The sequence below is a fragment of the Bos mutus genome, chromosome 14 (genome assembly GCF_027580195.1).
Source record: "Bos mutus isolate GX-2022 chromosome 14, NWIPB_WYAK_1.1, whole genome shotgun sequence".
Lineage (NCBI taxonomy): Eukaryota > Metazoa > Chordata > Mammalia > Artiodactyla > Bovidae > Bos > Bos mutus.
In genome coordinates this window covers 19,962,773-19,985,802 of record NC_091630.1, presented here as the reverse complement: position 1 = coordinate 19,985,802, position 23,030 = coordinate 19,962,773, and the positions used below count along the sequence as shown (strand labels likewise).

Here is a 23,030-nt window from a genome sequence, read left to right as displayed (position 1 = left end):
ATACCTGTACAGATGAAGTTTATGGAGCCTATATATAGCATCATGAATTAAGGGAGAAAATAATTGCAAATTATAAGAAACAAAAAAAAATAATTGTTTACATTTTACTTATAATAACCTTTGTAGTTTCTTCTGTGCTGTTTCTTTTCTATGTCCTTGTAGCAGAATGGTCAGGGTATTTGCTGCGTGAAATATCAGTTCAGTTCAGTCACTCAGTCGTGTCTGATTCTTTGTGACCCCATGGACTGCAGCACACCAGGCTTCCCTGTCCATGACCACTCCCAGAGCTTGCTCAAACTCATGTCCATCGAGTCGGTGACCAGCCATTTCATCCTTTCCTCCTGCCTTCACTCTTTCTCAGTATCAGGGTATTTTAGTTTGTTTTTAGCAAGTGTGCTAAAATTATTCCTGCTCTTTGATTTTGGGAACACATAACTCTTCTAGTTTGTTTAAAAATTATGTCATTCTGATGGTGATTTTTCTTTTGTTTGCTAGGTATGCTTAAGAAATAATCCTCTCTATCATGCTGGAGCAGTTGCATTTTCAATTAGTGCTGGGATTCCTAAAGTTGGTGTCTTAATGGAGTCGGTTTGGAATATGAATGATAGCTGTAGATTTCAACTTAGATCTCCTGAGAGCTTGAAAAGCATGGACAAAGCTAGCAAAACTACTGAAGCTAAGTAAGTACTATGTCTTAACTAATCTTGATTTTTCTAGTTTGCTCTGTATATGAAGGAGGATAATCAAGGGAGACTTAGGAGAGCTATATGGTGACTTATAAAAGTGTTAACATGTGGGGTCTTGTTAAGATCCCCATGAGTTTTGACAGGAACTGGTAAAATTTACTATTTGCAGTTTCGTTAATATTTGTATATTAGTTATTCTTAATGTTTAGTGGCCAGAAGGGCCAATATAGAGTTCTCTCTTAATGTCTGTGTTTGATCATAGAGTGTATCCTTCGAAGGTGGTATATAGCAGTGACAATGTGTTCAGCCTTACTGTCTTAGGCAGACTTTTGCCTACTCTCTTCTTGTATAATCATGTTAATCACCTAACATCTTGCCTGCATCTTGATCACTGGAAGGGTTTTATAGGTTAATGTACTGGGGAGGGAAATTCTATAAAGGATTTTTGTGAATTTTGGGGTGGGGGATAATGTGAACAGAAATAGCACTGAATTATATAAAACCTACATTCTGGAGCTAGCTTACTATTTGGGAGCCATGTACAGATCTTAACACCTGTACTTTTAGAAGCATCTACTCATCTTTAAAAATACTGTGTATTATAATTTGGCTGTTTGGTACTTGAGCTTTAATAAAGTTTCAAAATAGCTTTTTTCTTAATTTTATAAAAATACATGAACATTATAGAAATATGGAAAAGTAACATATCACATTGTAGAAATAACATTTTAAATATTTTGATGTACTCTCTTTCTAAATGTATACAAGCAGTTGAAAAGAAATGATTGGGACTGTACTACACAAAAACCCTGTACTACAGGGTTTTTATATTTCTGTAACTTTTTAGTTCAAATGAATACAATGATTATACAAGGATTACTGCTAAGTTTAAAAATATTCTTTTGTAATTCATGCCCAGTTAAGATATTTTGCTTTGCTTTGTGCTTTAGACTGTCTTGTTTTTAAAAATAGATTTATAGATTTTCCCTCTGCTTATATTGATTTTTTTTTAAGTCTTAAAAATAGCATTTATGAAACTTTGTAAAGGGTATTTGAAATCTTTTTGATATGCATAAAATGAAATTAAAATAGGTTGTTGTATTTATATTTTGTGATTTATTAAGATTTTCAAAATCTTCCTTGAAATTTGCCATCTATATTAATATACTTAGTAAAAGAGCTAAGGTGAAATTAAATGTTGAGACGATAATCATTTTCATGTCAATAGCCTCTTCTAGTCATGGAAATGTGTTGACTTTAAGCGTGCTGGTGATGAGTCAGTGCTGGCTGGCTTCCACCGTCACAAGATGTGCAGAGCAGCCATGAGTATCCACGTATGCTTGTACGGCACATGTTGCTAAGATGCTTGTGAACATAACACTGTTTTTCCCTGGACTATTTTTTTTAAACTCAGGTGAAATTCCTGACAGGAAAAATAGCAGATGAGAGAATTAAGATGATGGCCCTGATTATAATACATACTAGAATGATCTGTATATGACAAATTTCTGAGTAATACATGACTTTTCTGTGTAAAAATTGACTTCTGCCATTTAATGAATAAAAATGTTTTTTTTTTTATCATCTGTAGTTGCTGTAGTTATCTTCTCAAGTATAGCATTAATGAAATAACTGAAGGAAGAGGGATAGTTTATTAATACTATAGTTTTCCATTTCAGTTGCAGCAGGTGGTTATTCTTGAACTGTCTGGTGTTTAACAAACTTTTATAAACCACTGCAAGTAGAGTTTTTCTTTTGAAATCTAGGAAATTAATGATCTGGAGGACTTTTTATTTATTTGCCTTTACCATCTTTTCAGTTAAACTGCTGTATGCAAGTCAGGGTTCAGTAAAGTGTGAAACTTGTTTGCTCAAGAGGCTTATGATACAGCTATGTAGACAAATTGAGTGTAGCTTCTGTTGTTATTCCTAGATAGGGCTTATCTGAATCATTGTTCCAAGTTGTTGATAGCTTCACACAGTGTATTTCTTTCCTGCTTTAAAACATTATTTAAAATTTGAGATGTGCACTGTGTATCTTTTTTAGTACCTTGCATTCTAAAGAATAATACAGTTTGTACGAGTTTTTACTATTTCATTCCCTTTTGAGAATAAACTTGAGTCTTATTATATAAGCCATTTGTAAGTTCCTAATGTTTTATTTTCCTAATTATAAAGAGAATGTTGTTTCTAACTGCAGGCCTGAAAGTAAGCAGGAACCAGTGAAAACAGAAATGGGTCCCCCACCATCTCCAGCATCTACATGCAGTGATGCATCTTCCATTGCCAGCAGTGCATCAATGCCATATAGTAAGTTTTATGTGTAGTATACATTGGTCAAAATAGGTGCCAGGCACACAGCTGTGTAGCTGTGTTCAGTTTGTGTTTCTGATTGGAGACAGCTCAGACTATTTTTAGTATAAATCTTTTAGTTTAAATTGTGCTCCTGCTAGTTTGATTTTTTAAAATATGCATATTTATTTATTTACTGAACTACAAGGCTTATGGGGCTTGCAGGATCTTAGTTCACTGACCAGGAATCAAACCTGTGCCCTCTGCAGTGGAAACTCAGAGTCCTAACCAATGGATCACTAGGGAAGTCCAGTGGTCTTATTTAAATGTAAAAACAATAGTTATAGTGTCGAATATTCATATTTTTGAGAGTTATAATTTTCCACAGTATATAAAATGCACTGCAGTAATAGAAGGAAGTAACGGCCACTCTCTAGAATATCTGCCTATCTTTGTTGAAACTGTTATTGTAAATTGGTTATGGTCTGGTCACAACTTTTTTTGCTCAGAATTTGTAGAATTTGCAAACTGAGGTTTGCTACTGCACCTTGGATATAAAGAATTTTTTTTTTTTTTAAAGCTTTCCAAAATGTATTTTTTAGTTGTGGTTGCTTCATACTTGAAATTGAAAGTTAATAGTCATTTTAATAGTCTTGTGTTAATTTTAAGGAAGCCCAACATATCTTCCTTTTTTAAACCTTGGTCCCATAGCCCTACTTTTGAGGGTCCAAAACAAGTGTTAAGTTTTTAAATTTTTTGCAGTTGTTTACTATGTGTTCGGAGAAGTCAGTGGCACCCCACTCCAGTACTCTTGCCTGGAGAATCCCAGGGATGGAGGAGCCTGGTGGGCTGCTGTCCATGGGGTCGCACAGAGTTGGACATGACTGAAGCGACTTAGCAGCAGCAGCAACTATGTGTTAATATCGTTAAGCATTAATGAAATTTTTTTTTTTAACCATGAGTTCACCTAAGTGAAAGTTAGTCACGAAGCCTGAATTCAGAAGGCAGTAGTTTGTGAAATATGTTCAGATATCTCAAATATGTATCCCTTTACAAATGATCTTTTTTCATATATTTAGATAAAATCTATAAAGTCTCTTTCACATTTTCTTTTTGGTACTTACCATTTTGTTGTTGTCTAAGAACGACGACGGTCCACCCCTGCCCCCAAAGAGGAGGAAAAGGTGAACGAAGAGCAGTGGTCTCTTCGGGAAGTCGTTTTTGTGGAAGATGTTAAGAATGTTCCTGTGGGCAAGGTTTGTTCCAAATATCTAAGAATTAATCACTAAGTGAACTCTAGTGGTATCGATTATCAAGGAGTTTGTGGTTGGTGAGTGCTCATCAGCCCTGTCCTCCAGGCTGCCTTGTCTGTCACCTCTGATCTCTTGGGCCCCATCCTCCCACCTGATGCACTGTCTTTGTCCTGGACAGAGGAACTGATGATGCTGCTGCCTGTCCTTGAGCGTTAATGGTGATAGGCTGCTTTTTAAAAAATGTTATTTTGAAATAATTTTAGATTTACAGAAAAATTGAAGATAACATTTTTTGGTACAGTGTATCCTTTGGGACTAATAATACACCATTTTCATGGAGTTGATCTTTCATAACATTTATAAATCTTACTACTATCTTTAAGCTTCCACTTTCTCTTCTGTTCTTCCTAGAGTGAGGGTCTCGCTCTCTGAGAAACCGAATGGATAGAGTTCATCAGCTGGAATGTTATTAACTTCACCTTTATCTTCACACATTCTTAATACAAAATGGGATGATAGCTATAGAGTATCTGCAGTGTACATCTTTTCCGGATGGCGTTTTACTTTCTTTAATGTGATGGTCTTTCCTTTATACTTAAAGGACCGATAACTTATGTCCTGCCATTTACAAAGGCCTTTCTCATATACTATTCCATTTGGTTTCTTTAATAGAACTCTAGTTTATGGGCACCTTTTTTTTCCTCTAAGAAGAGCCCACTGGCTTAAAAGAAGTAAGTAACAAAAGTGGGACTCAGGTATTCTGATTTCAAGTGCTGTGCTCGGCTTTGTGTGCATTGCTCACTCTTATGGTGTCCATTATGGTAGCTACTGGCCAGGTGTATGTAGCAAATTAAACTTACTAAAATTAGTAACATTTAAAAAGTCAGTCTCCAGTCACATCAGCTCCATGTGCTCAGTAGCCACTTCTGGCTAATGGCTGTCATGTTGGACAGCATGGATGTAGAGTGTTAGACCATCATCATAGAAGTTCTTTTGCACAGTGGAGTTCTAAACTAATAACGAGGGAGGGTAGGAGGAATTTGTGGATTGTGCTTGATTGCTAAACATCCACATGCTAATCACTGGTTGTGTGGGTCAGTTTTCCTACAGAAAATATGTCTTGGATATAGACATCAACGATAAATTTGTTGAGTGTGTTCAGATTAATTTTATAACTTTATGATCATTGAAGAAATATACTCATAAGGAATTTAATGCCTTCAGTGTTAAATTTACTCAATAATATAACTTGCATATTGATTTCATATGAGTTAGTGTTAACATTTATCATATCTACCTGTATTCTAGGTGCTAAAAGTGGATGGAGCCTATGTTGCTGTAAAATTTCCAGGAACATCCAGCAATACCAACTGTCAGAGCAACTCTGGTTCAGATGCTGACCCTTCTTCTCTCCTGCAGGATTGTAGGTTACTTAGAATTGATGAACTGCAGGTAAGTATGAAGGAGTCACCCACTCACCAGTTGAATGTTGGGACCTTGAGCATATTACAGATTTGAGAGCAAAATTCATTTTTGTGTCACACAGGTTGTCAAAACTGGTGGAACACCAAAAGTTCCTGACTGCTTCCAGAGAACTCCTAAGAAGCTTTGTATACCTGAGAAGACAGAAATATTAGCAGTGAATGTGGATTCCAAAGGTAAAGGTTTTGTAACTTTTCCAACTGGCGTACTCTATGAAGTGTAACAGTATGGAATGAAATGTGTCTGTATTTGAAATGTGACTGGGGATATATAATTTGGTGGGTACTTGCCATTTACTAAAGATGTGTAACAAATTTTTTTTAACATCCGTGTATTTCTGAAGGTGTCCATGCTGTTTTGAAGACTGGAAATTGGGTACGGTACTGCATCTTTGATCTTGCCACAGGAAAAGCCGAACAGGAGAATAATTTCCCTACAAGCAGCATTGCTTTCCTTGGTCAGAACGAGAGGAATGTAGCTATTTTCACTGCTGGACAGGTATAGAGGCTTATTTTTGTTTTTGAAAATGTATATGACAACATCAGCTTTTTTGTGAAGCTGAGTTTGGTTCTAGTTTGCTTGTTATTAAACTAGAAGAATTTAGAAGAATTAGAAGAACTAGAAGAATTAAACAGAAGAATTTAGAATACTCAGCACATTTTTAATATTAAGTTTCTGTTTGGTCACTGTTACAAGCATATGTAAAATGTAATTTAAAAATAAATACACCTCTTGTAAAAATCAGACATGTATTTGATTGGGAGCCAAACTTGATTTCCCCTCTCTTATAGGAGTCTCCTATTATTCTTCGAGATGGAAATGGTACTATCTACCCAATGGCCAAAGATTGCATGGGAGGAATAAGGGATCCCGATTGGCTTGATCTTCCACCTATTAGTAGTCTTGGAATGGGTGTACATTCTTTAATAAATCTTCCTGCCAATTCAACAATCAAAAAGAAAGCTGCTATTATCATCATGGCTGTAGAGGTAATCTGGTTTTTTAAACTACTTAGCATTTCAATTGAGAAGACCCTGCTGGAGTCTAGGGAGACAGTTTTCAGTAGAGTATTTATTGCCCCTTCCCTATAGGAGCTAAGAGTATATTAGGATAAGAGAGAGGAGTATGCCGTTGGTCACAGTGTGATACAAGTGTTGGTAAGGCATGGACAAAGGTGTAGAAGCACAGAAGGGAGGGGTTAAATTAGACTGTGACTGGAGAGGCTTCTCTGAGGAGGTGTTACCCAGACATAATTTGAAATAGTCAGGTAGGTGTTTCCTAGACACAGGATAAAGGTAGGAGGTGTTATCCCAGGCATGAAGAGTAGCCTTTGTGAATCTCAGTAATATATTGGGAGAACTTATACATTCTTTTGATTCTTTAAAACTAGAAGATAGGGCTCATATGGATCTATGAGTGGCAACTGATAAGGCAGGGAAAGGGATTGGGGTGCCTTGTGTATTAATCTACAGGACCTGAACATTCCCCTGAAAGCTAGGAGGAGAGGGTTTTAAGCTGCTGTATTTTTTTGTTTTTGTTTTTAAAGAAGATGAGCAGTGGATGGAGAAGCAGCAGAAGTTTAGAGACCAGATAAAAAAGCTAATGTAATTATTCATGTTAGAAACAAAGTAAGCTTGAAGTCTTGGAAATGAGGAGGGGATGGACTTAAGAGATCTTAAGGAAGTAGAAGCTTTGAAGCTTGATGACAGGATGGCAGCAGTAACGAAAGGAAGGGGTTATTAAAGCTTTGATTTAGGTGTGGTTGATGGGGAGATGAGAAATAGGAGAAACAAATGGGATAAGGCGAGATGAGTTTAGTTTTGAACACACTGTGGTTGAGATGTTTTTATTTGTTAGATGTGGAGGCAACACTGCTCTAAGTTATTGGAGCAGTTTGAGCAGAGATTGACCTGATTTGCCTAACATTTTCAGAATACCACTGCTGACATGCTGAGAATACATGGGGGATAGTTTGGAAGTAAGGAGGCCAGTTAGGTGGAAGGTGCTGTTGGCTTGGCCCAGAAAGTGGAATGATGAGTGACTTGACTCTAGATATACTAGAAATGTTTTAAAGTAGATCCAACAGGATTTACTTATGGCCAAATACAGGGTGTCTCTTAGAGGAAGTAAGAGGGAGAACGGTTTTGAAGAATGATGTTGCCATTTATTGAGATGAGGACACTAAGGATGAATGAAGCAGGTTCAGGAGGGTAACATCAAGTTTGTTTAAGTTTCTTTTGTTTTTGGCTGCACTGGGTCCTTGTTGTGGCACAGAAGCTTTCTTGAGCTGTGAAGCTCGGGCTTAGTTGCCCCACAGTATGTGGGATCTTAGTTTCCCAATCAGGATGGAATCTGCAGATTCTTATCCACTAAACCACCACGGAAGTCTCTAAGTTTTGTATTAGATTATCTAAGAGGAGTTAGTGAAGAGAGAGTTGGGTGTGAAAGTTGGAAGACCAGAAGAGAGAGGACCAAACTGGAGAAGTGTATTTAGGAGCTGTCTGGATATCTGTGATATTTAAAGGAATTAAATGGCATGAGATTACTCAAGTCTTGGAGAAGGAAAAACCTAAGGACTTAGCCATTGGAGTAGTCTCAACATTTAAATGCCAAGAGATAAAGAGGAACCTGTATAAAGGGACTGAGAAGGAGTTGGAGGAAAACTAGAATGAGTGTTGTCTTGGAAGCTAAGCCAAGAGCATGTGTCAAGCAGGATGTGTTGTTTCAAGTGCATCATGTGGTGCTGTAGGCCAGTGAGCCTTCACATCCTTTAAAAATTCTTGATTTGTTGCCAACATTCCAAGTCACAGGATTTATATTTAAAATCAGATTTTCAGTTGCTCTTAAAAAATTAGAAGACCTGATGACATTGGGCCATCACAGAACATTAATCTGCTCCTTTCAGGGGGCTATGCATGGTCTCTCCAGTTCATTGCAGAGAATGTTTAAAATTTGTTGCTGTGCATTCAGTGTCAGTCACCATTTATTACGTGGTTTATGTTACCTTGTTTTTTCAGCCAGCTTCCTCCATTCATTTTATACTATTCCAAGTGCTTCTGTAGACCTAATAATTCTATGAACCCTGCACTTTGTCAGCGTCTCAATGGTAAAGATAAAACATGCTGTCATCCTAGGGGTAGGGATGAAGCGTGTCATCATTTATCTTTGTACCTCATTTACCAGGACTTGATGCACAGTAGACATGCAAGAAATTTTTGCCAAACTCTGTGTCTTGTTGGACTTCCCAGGTAACTCAGGTAAAGAACCCATGTGCCAGTGCAGGAAACACAGGAGACGTGGGTTTTATCCCTGAGTTGAGAAGGAAATGGAGGAGGAAATGGCATCCACTCCAGTATTCTTGCCTGGAAAATCCCATGGACAGAGGAGCCTGGCAGATTATAGTCCATGGGTTTGTAAAAGAGTCACACACGACTGAGCATGCACACATGCTGCCTTTTGTTATAAGAATAAGTGACAGCATATAGTGATGCAGAAAAAACTGTCTTGCTCAGACATAGTAAGTGAGGTATTGATACTGTCAGCATAATGGCCACTGCATGGTCTAGCAGGTTGGAGATGAGAGCTCCTATAGAGTAGCTGCTTCCAACCAGACGACCGATTTGTTTGAAAACATTCGATATCACAGCCATGTGCAGCAAAATATCTTAATTTTAGTTATTTCAGAATGTACTGTGCTTTTTATTCTTTGGAGAGGTTTTGACATACTCTCTCAGTGTATTGATTAATGCGTGTTTGCCACTAGATTTTGACAAGTTTAGTCCTTTGTGGCCCACCTCATGTTCTTAAACTGGAGTTTGTAATTTATGGGGTCCCTTCAGAGCCGTAGTCAGTCCCACACTCCAAATGGCGTGTCTCACATGTGTCACATACTAAAAACAGTTTTTTTGGTAATTTGTAAAGAGGTGGCAAGTTCAGAAGCATCTCTCTTCTTTCCTTTGTATTTCCATATATTCTTTTCCCACCTGCTTTCCTCTAGTTCCTAATTTTAGTTAAACAAATTTTCTTATTTTCCGTAACCTAAGGCTTCACATTCAGTCCAGTAAGTACCCTATAACTATAATTTACATGGTGAAAAAATACATTTCAACTCTTTGATATATTAATGCTGTGTCTTGGTTTGTTTAGGCTGCTAAGGTCGGAGTGACTTAAACAACTGAAATTTGCTTTTCATAGTTCAGGAAGGTGGGAAGTTCAGAATCAAGGCATGGGCGGATTTGGGGTCTGATGTGTTCTTTCCTGGTTCATGGATGGCCGTGTGTCCTCACACAGTGCAAGAGGGGAGCTCTGGTCTCTTCAGGCCCCTTTAAGGTCACTGATCACCTTCATGAAGGCTCCATTCTCACGACCTAATCACTCTCCAAAGGCACTACCTCCAGATACCATCACCTTGGGGATTATTAGGCTTCAGCATGAAGTGGGAGGGAACAGATACTCAGTACCTAGCATGCTGTTTCTCAGGTAGAAAATGGTATGATCCATAAGTAATTTATCATTACTACCTTGTCTTTGACAATGAAATGTGTATTTAGCTGTCACCTTTGGGGAGGTGCATCTGTCGTGATTCTGGGGAGGTAAAGGTTTTCGTTTTCATAGTGTGATGTAACCTTGGAGCACACAGGAGGGTGAGAATAAGCTTGGAGTGAAATGTATACCCTGCGCTTGATTGGCTAACAATAGTAATAGGGTTCTAGTTTGCTATTTGTATATGACGTAAATAAGAGTTCTATAAACTACGATCTGTGGGACTTCCCAGGTGGCGCTAGTGGTAAAGAACTCACCTGCCAACGCAGGAGGCTTAAGAGATACGAGTTCAGTCCCTGGGTCGGGAAGATGCCCTGGAAGAGAAAACGGCAAGCCACTCCAGTAATTCTTGCCTGGAGAAAACCATGGACAGAGGAGCCTGGCGGGCTGCAGTCCATAGAGTCGCACAGAGTCGGACATGACTGAAGCAACAGCACACACACAAACTGCCATCTGTAGGTCCAGTCCAGCCTCTCCCATTCATCATTTGCACACTGTGTATCTGACTGATTTCCTGCTGCAGTTACTGAGTTGAGTTAGTTGCAGAAGCTGAAAATATTTATTGATCCTTTGCAGATCACTCTTCCATTCCTGTCAGTTGTTGTCTCTGCTTAAGGGTATCTTTAAGTTCAGCTTCTTTTGCCAGGTCACCTTAAATTGTCTACTTTCTGCAGAGCCGATTTTATTATTGTGTTGGCCATGTGAAATTTTTGACATGTGTATTGTGGTATGCAAATGCATTGAAGTTTTTTTCCTAATTTGTCTGAGCACAGAAACAAACCTTGATGCAGCACATCCTGCGCTGTGACTATGAGGCCTGTCGACAGTATCTTATGAATCTTGAGCAAGCGGTGGTTTTAGAGCAGAACCTACAGATGCTGCAGACATTCATCAGCCACAGATGTGATGGAAATCGAAATATTTTGCATGCTTGTGTATCCGTTTGCTTTCCAACCAGCAATAAGGAAACTAAAGAAGAAGAGGGTGAGATTAAGAACTATAACATGATCTTTAAAAGGAATTTTGGGCAGTTTTGAAAGTAGAAAAATTACTGAAAGAAAAGAAAATCACTGTAAAGAATTTGTGTATGGCTTTGTATATGTATTTTCACTTGGCTTTGTAAAATCTTGGAGTTTCAGAAGGTAACATTCTCAAAAGGTAAAAATGCCTGTTCTTTTGATAGGATGAGTATATAACATGAGTAAGTAAATTTTTCATCAGTGTGTTTCTTTTGTCTTAAATTCTCTTCTCTTTGTTTAGTACAAAACTATATACATAGAATCCTTAAGAGCTTGACTGGTTTTATAATTACAGGTGACTTTTATTACCATGAGACTTATTTAGCAAGTTAAGTCAAATTATATGGAGGCAACTTTTATCCCAGTTTTTAGAATGTAGAGGAGAAAATGAAATAGTTTTTAGATGTTTTTGGAGAAGTAAATAAGCTTTTCTTTTTGCCATAAAGTTTTTAATTGGCTGATTAAAGGGAGGAAACTGAAAACCTGAAGTGCAATTGTGTAATTCATAATGGTTTTCCTTATTTTGAATTCTACTGATGACATCCTGGTAGCTACATTTTTGAAGAGTGGTTTGCGAGTTTCTGACTTTTTATTCATTATCATTGACTGACTAAAGGATTCTAAGCAGTGTAGAAACTAAGACTGAGATACTGGTATGTCAGTCTTTTCTTCCTTGGTAGTGAGAGCTACATTTCCTCCTACTTGTGAATAATACTTTTTATCTTTGAGGTTGAAAAATAAGGCAGAATAAGGAAATAATTCATGTTAAAAGTCATAGTTCAATGTAGCTTAAGTGTTTATTCCTTTGAGGAGGCAAAATTAAGCTGTTATCCCTAGTATGTGAATTAGAACACTAAAACAGCAGTTAGCATTTGATGGCTTGTACATACTTAATCTCTTAGTTATTTTTTGAAGTTTAAATTGATCCTGATTTTTTCTCTTATGTTTCAGAAGCAGAGCGCTCTGAAAGAAACACATTTGCAGAAAGACTTTCTGCTGTTGAGGCCATTGCAAATGCAATATCAGTTGTTTCAAGTAATGGCCCAGGTAATCGGGCTGGATCATCAAGTAGCCGAAGGTAATGTGATTTTTACCAGGGAAGTTCAGTTGATGGAAATGTAATCCAAGTACAGAAGGAAACGTATCTGTTACTTCTCGTATACATGAATTGGTGGGTCCTTTTGTTTTTTGTTCCTACCAATATCAGTCTGGGAAAAATATTTGACAGTATCTCATATTTAGGTATAGAATAGTAGGACCTAGGATCTTTAAAAAATTTGAGGTAATTTAGACAAGTAGTTTAAACTTGATTCTTTGAATGTGTTTTAAATTTTTCGTCATTCTTTTTTCCTAGGAAGTTATTTTCTTTAGTTGGAGAACAAATAATAATTGAAAGAACCTCAATCTTTTATTTTCAGATTGTTTACTTAGCTCAGTCTCTCAGATGTACTAATGATCTGGGAAGAAAAGAAAAGCTGGTGTATATTATGAATGTTCGGTATTTAAAATTTTCAGGCCTTCAGAGTTCTGGGATGGACAAAACTTACAACACATTAAAAATTACTAGATGTTTGAATAGATGAAGACTATAAAGAGTTCAGGATATAGGTGTTTCTTTTTTTACCTGAAGAGAAAAAGCACATTTATATTAGACATGAGAGCCAGAATTCTTGGATGCTTCACAAATCATTAATGTGGAAGCACTGCTTACTCTGCTCATGTTGTAAAGTCAACTTAAAATGAAGACTCTCTTTGCCTATTTGCTGTTCTATATTCAACTCTCCCTTTTAAAAATGATTCTTCTAAAATTGGTTCCAACCTGAGAGCGTCCCAGGTTCAAAAACATTCTGAGGTGAGATTTATCAAAAACTATTTATGGATGACCAAATTATAATTTAAAACCATACAGAAACATTATCTAGACTATGCAAAATGGAAATTATCACCAGCTTATTTATTCAGGACTTCACTAGGCAGACAAAGTGTTTGGTCTAAAATGGAAAGCGACTTAAATTCTTCATGAAGAAATTAGTGTCTGAATTATTTCAGGTATTTCATTTCCTCAGGGAAAACACAGGTTGAAATCAAGTTGGACTCTGATATGGTTGTCCAATACCAGTGCTGCCATCTTTTTTCATGTAAGGATTATTTTGAAGGCAAAGACTAAAAGGAGCTTCAAGAGTGGGTGATGTGTTGCTCACAGAAATAATTTGCAGAGTAAGCTCCTTTGAGGCATTTGCCGAAGATTTCACTGCAGTGCTCTTAACCAGTTCAAACTCAGGGCTGCCGGTTGAACAGATGAAAGCACAGGAGTCTTATTATCCACGCCGGGCAGTAGGAAGTCCACAGACTCTGCTTCATTGAAGTGAAACCCTCCTCTAGCCTACAATGGATTTTCTAGGCGATGCCCCTTGATGATTATGCAGGCTGGGATTCATGAGCTGTAAGCTCAAAACCGATGCAGTTTCAATATTGAATGGAGTACTGTTAAATGCCTTCAGATGATGATTTGACTGAGAAGTTTTGTTATGTGACTGAATAGTGCCTGAGTTCAAAGGGCAGATTTAGTGGAAGGCTTGATTGATGCATCTGATTACAGGTGTATGTACTCTAGAGATTATTAATCTGGAAGACACATGACCTTCGCTTTTTTGTCACAGTGGTATGTTTGAACATGACTGGATTCTAAGGCTTCTGTAGCATGGATATAACGTGCTTACAAAGAGGAAATTACATCATCCTTGAATTCTTCCATATTGTCAGAAAATACGATGACTCCAGGCAAGCCTATACGAAGAAATGTCAAAACTCTGAATCTTAGCAGCCAAGGTGGTATCTCCTCAGTATTGTCCTCAGCCACTGAGGATACAGGTGAATCTTCATGAATTGTGTACAACATCTTGAAGAATAATTTTCTTTTTTTGTTTTTTGTTTTTTGTTTTTTTTGTTTTGAAAGAATCGGTAAGAGGAGCTGGGCATTGTATTTAAAAATGTTCCCGAGACCTAATGAAGAAAAGAGGTTAAGGACAATTTTTTTAAATGACAAGGAATGACCCCTCATTTAATATTGAATTGACTACATCACAACAACAAAGTTGGGAGTTTGCAAGTTCAAGATGAGACTATGGTCTCAGTTTATCTTCATACTTAATCTGCTCTAAGCTAGAGATTGGAAAATAGCCCATATGTTTTGTTTGGCCTGTGCAATGTTAAAATTTTTTTTTTTCTTTTAACATTTGAATGCCTTTAGACGAGCATGCACACTTCTAGTTTGCCATGACCCCCTACTTCTTACACCTAACTGTCCTTTCCTCAATTTATTTACTTTCCAGGCCCAGTAGGCATTGCGTTTGTGACCCTGGTGTAAGCCTTCTTGATAAGCCCAAAACATGCATTTATTTTCAGGTGATTTGCACTGCTTCCCAATTATTGCTGACTCTTTCTCTCTCTCTCTGTTTTGAGTAAGACACATCAGGACACTAAATGTCTGTGTTGAGCTTAATTACAATTGTGTTGGAGCATCACAGTGTGAACAGTCACCCGGGCGGTGCTGTTTGGGTAGCACTGCCAATGTCTGCGGGTGATGTCTTGGACAGGAAGTGACCTTGACTGAAATAAATCACTGTGCCCTGCTCCCCTCCATATTATAAAAGCTTCTAAATTGGGAGAGAGAAGACATGTTACCATAAAACAATTAACTGTAGGTATTTTTTAATAGTGCATACTATAATGACTAACATATTTTTTAGACATTAAAATTTACTTTGCAGAATCTTCCAAAAAAGTTACTCTAACGAAAGATATATTATCATATACAAGCCTTATAAAGTAGGTATGTTCCTGAAGGTAGCTTCTAAAAGATATTTTGGTAAATGCTTTAAAAATTTTTTTTCTTTATGAAACTGAAAGTGTATTGGTCTGGAGAAACACATTTACCCTTGGATTAAATTCAAGCATTAATACAAATTACTCCGAATTACTTATTTGCAGACATATAATGTGTACGTGGTAAGATGTTAGGTTTTTCACATCAGAAGTGTCATGTCTTTGGGATTAAATCTGCCTAGGAGAAAGAAGTCCCTGATGTGTGGCCTGGCTTTTAAATCTAAATTCTTACTTTTTATTCATTTAAAAGCTCTAAAATCATGGCCGAGTGAAGGGATTTGCCTTATGCGCTCTCTCAATTGCTGCTAGTTCTTAATGTATTAATTTTGTAGCTTTTGTAAGCTTTTATTCAGAGGTACAGATTTTTGTACAAGTAATACACTAGTTCCCGAATGAAGTCTTGTGTTTGTGATTATTTTTTAGTGATGTGCACACCTGTGCCATATTTTTTTCTGTATAGCAGGAAGAAAAATATATCCATGCCCAGACAGTATTCTAATAACATATTTTATAAGCTCCAATTTCATTATTTGATTTCCTTGGGATGAAGTTGTACTGTTAAAAAATTTTTTTTTGTAAAAAAAAAATTAATCTAAATTGGTCTTGTTTGAAAACTACTTACTGTGTGGATATTAGTTCACTTGCTTTTGAGATCACAGAAAAGGGATTTGGTGGGGTAAAAATATTGGTTTTGTGCTAATACATATGTTTTGTTAATGTATATATTAAACTTAATTCTTACTGGTAATAAGCAGGGGACAGAATTTTTTGTTTTAAGGTTCAGGTGTTCGTTTATCTTTACTGTATAAAAGATTATTTCTAATTTTACTTCACCGCAACTTTTGTTCCCTGTGCTTAAGTTTGTGTGGGAGCTTAATACAGTGGTTTTAAGTGCTGAACTCGGTTCTGGGATCCCCCAGTTGAATTTCTGTTCCTTGCTGACTTATTTCGTGATTCCAGAATTGGCATTTGTGTCACTTTCCTGCTTGGAGTATTTGCTTGTAGAACAAACTTTGTTCTCAGATGAGAAGTTCTGTGCACCTTATTGTTACATTTAGACATAGTAGTGAGCTCTGATTTTGTCCATGTTCTTCTAGTTTGAGATTACGGGAAATGATGAGACGTTCGTTGAGAGCAGCTGGTTTGGGTAGACATGAAGCTGGAGCTTCATCCAGTGACCACCAAGATCCAGTTTCACCTCCTATAGCTCCCCCTAGTTGGGTTCCTGACCCTCCTGCAATGGATCCTGGTAAGACCTGTTATTTTGTTTAGTGTTAAACAAAAAGATAATGTCATGAAAGAAAAGAAACATTTCAGTGGGGTATTTAGAAATCTGAAATAGTTAAAAATTGGCATAAAGAGTATTATAACTAGTCTATGAAGATGTGGTTTAAGGTGTTTGTAAGTTAAAAATTAAAATTCTAGAAAGTCTTGTTAGATAGCCCTCTCCTACTGAAATATGTATTTCTATACTGATAAGAAGCCAATTAGTATTATATCAAGTCAATAATTTGTCTAGTGTGTTCATCCTCTTATAGTTTGGGAAAAAAGTTTCCACTGAAACCTCTGTCCGATTTGACCTTTGGCTTGCAGAGAAAAGCCTTAAGGCCAGTTAAATGAGCATGGTAGGGATATGTTTCCTATAATGATGTACATCCTGCTGTTCTGTTTACTGAAAGATGGTGACATTGATTTTATCCTGGCCCCTGCTGTGGGATCTCTTACCACAGCAGCGACTGGCACCGGTCAAGGACCAAGCACCTCCACCATTCCAGGTGAGAATCTCTATTATTTTATCTACCTGTGTATTTGGAAGATAAAGTACACACTTTGTATATATATATTTCTAGAGATCTACACTTTATCTCAAGGAGACTTTTCTTGGCTTGAAATATGTCTAATCCTCTGACTTACCTTCCATATGTCAGTGAAGTTAAGGTGTGTATGGGCATGCATTTCATCAGTTGAGATTTGTAAAATGTGTTAGTATGTTTAAATTTTCTGTCATGAAGTTATTAACTTGTTACTAATACCAGAATATTGTTTTGGTGGTATATTTTAAAGATCCTTGGTATGTTATTCTAGAATAGTCTTTCACTCTTGTTTTGTATACTCTTGTTTTGTTACCAAATGGATGTGCTTAATTACAGGTCCTTCCACAGAGCCAGCTGTAGTAGAATCCAAGGATCGAAAGGCCAATGCTCATTTTATATTAAAATTGTTATGTGATAGTGTTGTTCTGCAGCCCTATCTTCGAGAACTCCTCTCTGCCAAGTAAGAAGTTTAATATACTTTTGAGATAAAGATTTGGCTTAACTCCTTTTTGTGTTGTTAGGTCAGTCTTTTTGCAGTATATGGAACAACAATTATCTTAATTGAATTTAAGATAATTTATCACAATTTAGCATTGTATTCTCTGTTACTAACCTATCTTTAGTGAAAAAAGCTTTCTGAATATAATACAGATAAACTAAGTGAATACAGGGTGTATCTTTATATGTTAGATTGATCAGGGTGTATATTTATTTGTTAAAAAGATCACAGTATAGTTACCCGTAGATGTTGAATCCATAAGTTAGTTATATCACTGTCACCTGGAGAAGTTTAAAAATTGTACAGATTCTTTCCCAAGCTTTATACTAGAAGTATGACTTTCTTGGTAAATATTCTGTTGTAAATGCTCATTAACCATTAATAGGTTACATCTCTACTTTTAGTATGGTTGTTTATCTTCCTTTACAGACTCATAATTATATAATAGTTACTAATGATTATAACAGATTAATAGTTATTAATCTGTGCCAAATTCTACTTGCATTAATTCTTTTATTCTAGATATAACTGTCTGGAGTAGATAGTTTGCAGGAACTTGCTCAGGATCCCAAAACCTAGTGAGTGGCATAGCTGGAATTTCAGACCTGGTCTGTGTCTTTTTTACAGAACTGAAATTCCCTTATGCCTAACCCTTATGCCACTTTTCCTACTTAAGTACAAGAAGATGTTTTGAGTTTTTTGTATTTTTGAGGGCAAGGGAGTTTTCCTGTTTAAGCCTTACTACTCTTAGGATGAGAACGACCACATTTATGAAATTTTGATTACTTTAATGAAGGCTGCCCCATTAGTAAGATAAAGTCTTTGGATTGTAAATATAGTTATTACTACAGAAGCATCTTACTAATTTGTAGTTTGAGGCATAGATAAAAATATATATATATAGACACACACATACAACTTTCTGCTTTCATTTCAGTTGTCATTTTTGTTGCATTTATGGTATTTCTAAGTATATTATCTTTTTATGATTTTCTCGTGGTGGTGTCTGAAAAGTTATTCTATGTTCTTGTTCCCTTTCTCTTTGTTATTAATCCATCTTGTATTTCTGCAATTAATTTCTTTTTCGCTAGTCCTTTATTTTAGTACCCTCAAAACGGTTTACTATTTCCTCTTTAAGAAAATATATATCTGGAAAACACCGGATTAATAAACTGATGTGTTAATAAGCTGATATTAAGACAGGTGGTGTTCTTTTGCCTGACATTTAGGTGAGAAGTGTAGAGATTATCAAACTGGCCCTTTTTTGCTTTTTTTATACTGCAAAATAGGAGAATTTTCCAGAGTTGCTAACAGTTTCCTGTGTGGTGTATTATTTACCATGGAGATAACTCAGTTTTGTTTTGTTTTTTCTTAGTGCAGTAGAATTGACTTAAAATTATATTTGTTTCGGGTATACAACATACTGATTTGATATTTTTTTCATATTACAAAATGATCATAAGTTTAGTTACCATCTCCCACTATAGAAAGTTATTGCAGTATAATTGATTATAGTTCCCTATGCTGTACATTCAGAGAAGGCAGTGGCAGCCCACTGCGTTACTCTTGTCTGGAAAATGTCATGGATGGAGGAGCCTGGTGGGCTGCAGTCCCTGGGGTCGCTGCGAGTTGGACACGACTGAGCGGCTTCGCTTTCACATTTTACTTTCATGCATTGGAGAAGGAAATAGCAACCCACTCCAGTGTTCTTGCCTGGAGAATCCCAGGGACGGGGGAGCCTGGTGGGCTGCTGTCTATGGGGTCTCACAGAGTCTGACGTGACTGAAGCAACTTAGCAGCAGCAGCATGCTGTACATTAGGTCCTCATGACTTATTTATTTTGTAACTGAAAGTTTATACCTCAGTCTCCCTCACCTATTTCACACATTCCTTTAACCCACTCCCCTTTGGCAGCCACCAGTTTGTTCTCTGTATTTGTGAGTCTGTTCTGCACAAGGCTTCCCTTTTCTCCACATCCTCGCCAGCACGTCTTATTTGTTGTCTTTTTGATAGCAATTCTGACAGGTGTGCAGTAATGTCTTACTATGGTTTGGTTTTGATTTGCATTTCCCTGATGTCTAGTGATACTGAACATCTTTTCATGGGTCTTTTGGCCATCTGTTACATCTCCTTCGGAATAATGTCTGTTCAAGTCTCCTGCCTAGTTTTTAACCAGATTGGGGTTTTTTTTGATGTTAAATTGTATAGTTTGGATATTAACCCCTTAATGGATATGCCATGTACAGACATCTTCTCCCATTCAGTAGGCAGCCTTTTCCTTTTGTTGATGGTTTCCTTTGGTATTCAAAAGCTTTTTAGTTTGATGTAGTCTTATTTGTTTGATTGTGCTTTTGTTTCCCTTCCTGAGGAGACAGAGCCAAAAAAAACCCTAAGACCAATGTCAAAGAGCATATTATTTTTGTTTTCTTTTTTCTTCTAGGAGTTTTATGAGTTCAGGTCATACATTTAAGTTTTTAATCCTTTTTGAGTTCATTATATATTGTGAGAAAGTAGGCCAGTTCGATTCTTTTGCTGTTAGCTGTCCAGTTTTCTCAGTCCTGTTGATTGAAAAGACTGTCTTTTGTTCTTTGTATATTCTTACCTCTTTGTCGTGGATTAATTGACCATGTAAGTGTGGGTTCATTTCTGGGTCCTCTGTTCTGTCCCATTGACAGAATGTGTCTGTTTTTGTGCCAGTACCACACCATTTGATTACTGTAGCTTTGTTAGTGCTGCGTGAAGTCAGGGGACATGATGCATCTAGCTTTGTTTTTTTTTTCTCTCCTCAAGATTGCTTTGGCTGTTTGGGATGTTTCATGGTTTTGTTTTATTATTTTGTGGAAAATGTCATGTCTGTTTTGATAGAGATTGCGTTAAATCTGTAGATTGCTTTGAATAGTATGGTTATTTCAGTAATATTAATTCTTCCAATCCATGAGCAAGGTTAATTTTTCCATTTGTGTCATCTTAAATTTCTTTCATTAGTGTCTTACTGTTTTCCACGTATAGGTCTTCTACCTTCTTGGTTAGATGTATCCTAGGTAGTTTATTATTTTTGATACGATCATAAGTGGGACTGTTTCCTTAATTTCTTTTTCTGATAGTTTGTGGTTAGTGTATAAAGTGCAACAGATTTCTGCATATTACTTTAGTTTCCTGCAACTTAATTCATTTATTTGTTCTAATTGCTTTTTGGTGGCATCTTTAGAATTTTCTGTATATAGTATATATCATCTACAAATAGTGATAATTTTACTTCTTTCCAATTTGGATACTTTTTGTTTTTTTTTGTGTGTGTGTAATTGCTGTGGCTAGGGCTTAAAATACTTGTTGAATAAAAGTGGTGAGAGTGGGTATCCTTGTTTGGTCTGAGAGGACTTGCTTTCAACTTTTCACCTTTTATCGTGATGTTAGCTGTGGGCCTGTCAGTGTATGGCCTTTATTATATTGAGATGCATTCCCTCTATATCCACTTTCTAGAGGGTTTTATCATATGTTAAATTTTGTCTCAGTCCTTCTCTGTTTCTACTGAGATGATCTTACCATTTTATTTTATAATTTGTTGATATAGTATATTATGTTGGTTGATTTGTGGATATTGAACAGTACTTGCATCCTAGGATAAAGCCACACGTGCCCGCCCCCAACACACACACACCCCCACACACACACACACACACACACACACACACACACACACACACTTCATCATAGTATATAATCCTTTTAGTGTATTGCTGGATTTGGCTTGCTGGTATTTTATCTAGAGTTTTAGCCACTAGACCAGGGAACCCGTGATTCAGTGTCATTCTTGATAATCATTCTGTTCATATTTTCTATTTCTTTCTGATTCAGTCTTGGGAGATTGTATGTCTCTCGGTTTATCCATTTCTTCTAAGTTGTCTATTTTATTGGTGTACAGTTGTTTGTAGTAAGTCTCTTACGATGCTTTGTTACTTGTTTGGTATAACTTCTCTTTGAATTCTGATTTTACTTATCTGAACTTTTTCCTTGGTTGACTCTGGCTAAAAGGACACATAAGTATACTTTGGAGTAACAGGAGGGAGAAATGTGTTCATTATACAGAAAGCAGCCTTATGAAGATTAAGTTTGAGTAGAACCATGAAAAATAGGGAGAAGGAACAACAACATTGAGAAGTATGAGTATTTTAAGAAATCATAATTCATCCAGTTCGGAGTGAAGGATTAGAAGAGAACAATTGCGAGTGAATCTGGAAAAAAAAAATGGGTCACAATCACCACTTTGGTCTCTGTTCTTTGAGCTTCAGTGCTCTGAATAACTGCCTTTGTTAGACTGTAATATTATCAAAGTGGTGGTATAAAAGAGATTAAAATAGGCAAGAGTAAAAAGGAGAGTCAAGTCAAGTATGTTTTATATGTTTGTTATAACCTTTAATGTGTGTGTTGCAATAAACTGAATTAAAGAGTTGTTGAAAGTGGAAAAGAAAGATGCATTAAAACATGGTTTAGGTGAAAGACTTCATGAAGAATCCACATTTTTTGTCTGAAGTTACTTGGGACAGTGATACTGTTGGGTGACATAAATAAGTTAGATAGAGAGCGGTTTTGAAGAGAAAGATTATTTGAGTTTTAGATATGTTGAATGTAAAGTATCATTGGGAAATCTTAAATAGCCTTATCAAATAAGCAAGTGTAGATGTTGGAACTGAATTATTGTGAGAGAAGTGGTAGTTGCTATAATGGAAGAGAGGGAGGTACAAATGGCTGAGAAACTGACTTTTGGGAAATGCAAGGGTCTAGAAGGGAATAGAAATTCAGTGAAGAATATTTAAAGTACATTTTAAAGTGAAAATTCTTAGTAATAATAATAGCTAACACTTACCGAATACATGTGTTTTGCTAAGCAGTCTGTTGAATTGAAGTAATAATTCTTTTATTCTTCCTCAAAATTGTATGAGATAGAGCCTGTTACTATGCCCACATCTAGAAAGTATTAGTTTACTCCAGAACCCTTGCTATATTCTTTAAAGTCACTAAAGCCAAAAAAGGAAAGCGTGGTTTAGAGACACAAAGATTCCACAGAAGTGACTTTCTTAAGAGATAATATGAGATCAGAAAATATCACCAATGATTTTCTTTGAGCACTGACATTATTTACTAAAACATAACTAGTTTTTTGTTTCATCCTGAACATATGTTTCTTTTATAATATCAGGAAGGAAAATAATTGATACTATTTTTATATACAATTTTTCTTATTTTAGGGATGCAAGAGGTATGACCCCATTTATGTCTGCTGTAAGTGGCCGAGCTTATCCTGCTGCAATTACCATCTTAGAAACAGCCCAGAAAATTGCAAAAGGTAATTTATTTCAAGTTCTAAATGAGTTGCTTATTTTTTAATTTGACTAGATTCTCTTCTATAATTGATTAGAAACTATCAAGTTAATTCTTTTGTGTATATGTATAAAATTCATGTACTTTTTTCAAGCATATATTGTCAGCCTGTTAATTGGTATTGGTGATAAAATTTTATGGAAAGAACAGACCAGATGTCTTATTGTTCTTTCTGACTGG

General features: G+C 36.4%; 1 protein-coding gene across 5 annotated transcripts in view; it reads left to right on the top strand.

The window, feature by feature from the left end:
- UBR5 (ubiquitin protein ligase E3 component n-recognin 5) overlaps positions 1–23,030 on the top strand; it is a 137,706-nt gene that overhangs the window by 76,487 nt on the left and 38,189 nt on the right. For 4 of the 5 annotated variants that reach the window (XM_070383072.1, XM_070383071.1, XM_070383070.1 and 1 more), the window contains exons 14-26: positions 496–680; positions 2,886–2,995; positions 4,121–4,233; positions 5,539–5,682; positions 5,777–5,888; positions 6,056–6,210; positions 6,504–6,701; positions 11,028–11,238; positions 12,225–12,351; positions 16,256–16,407; positions 16,838–16,933; positions 17,309–17,432; positions 22,718–22,815. In XM_070383072.1, the coding sequence (XP_070239173.1) occupies positions 496–680; positions 2,886–2,995; positions 4,121–4,233; positions 5,539–5,682; positions 5,777–5,888; positions 6,056–6,210; positions 6,504–6,701; positions 11,028–11,238; positions 12,225–12,351; positions 16,256–16,407; positions 16,838–16,933; positions 17,309–17,432; positions 22,718–22,815 (1,825 nt within the window). The remainder of the gene's footprint in view (positions 1–495; positions 681–2,885; positions 2,996–4,120; positions 4,234–5,538; positions 5,683–5,776; positions 5,889–6,055; positions 6,211–6,503; positions 6,702–11,027; positions 11,239–12,224; positions 12,352–16,255; positions 16,408–16,837; positions 16,934–17,308; positions 17,433–22,717; positions 22,816–23,030) is intronic. The other variant, XM_070383073.1, reaches the window with a different exon arrangement.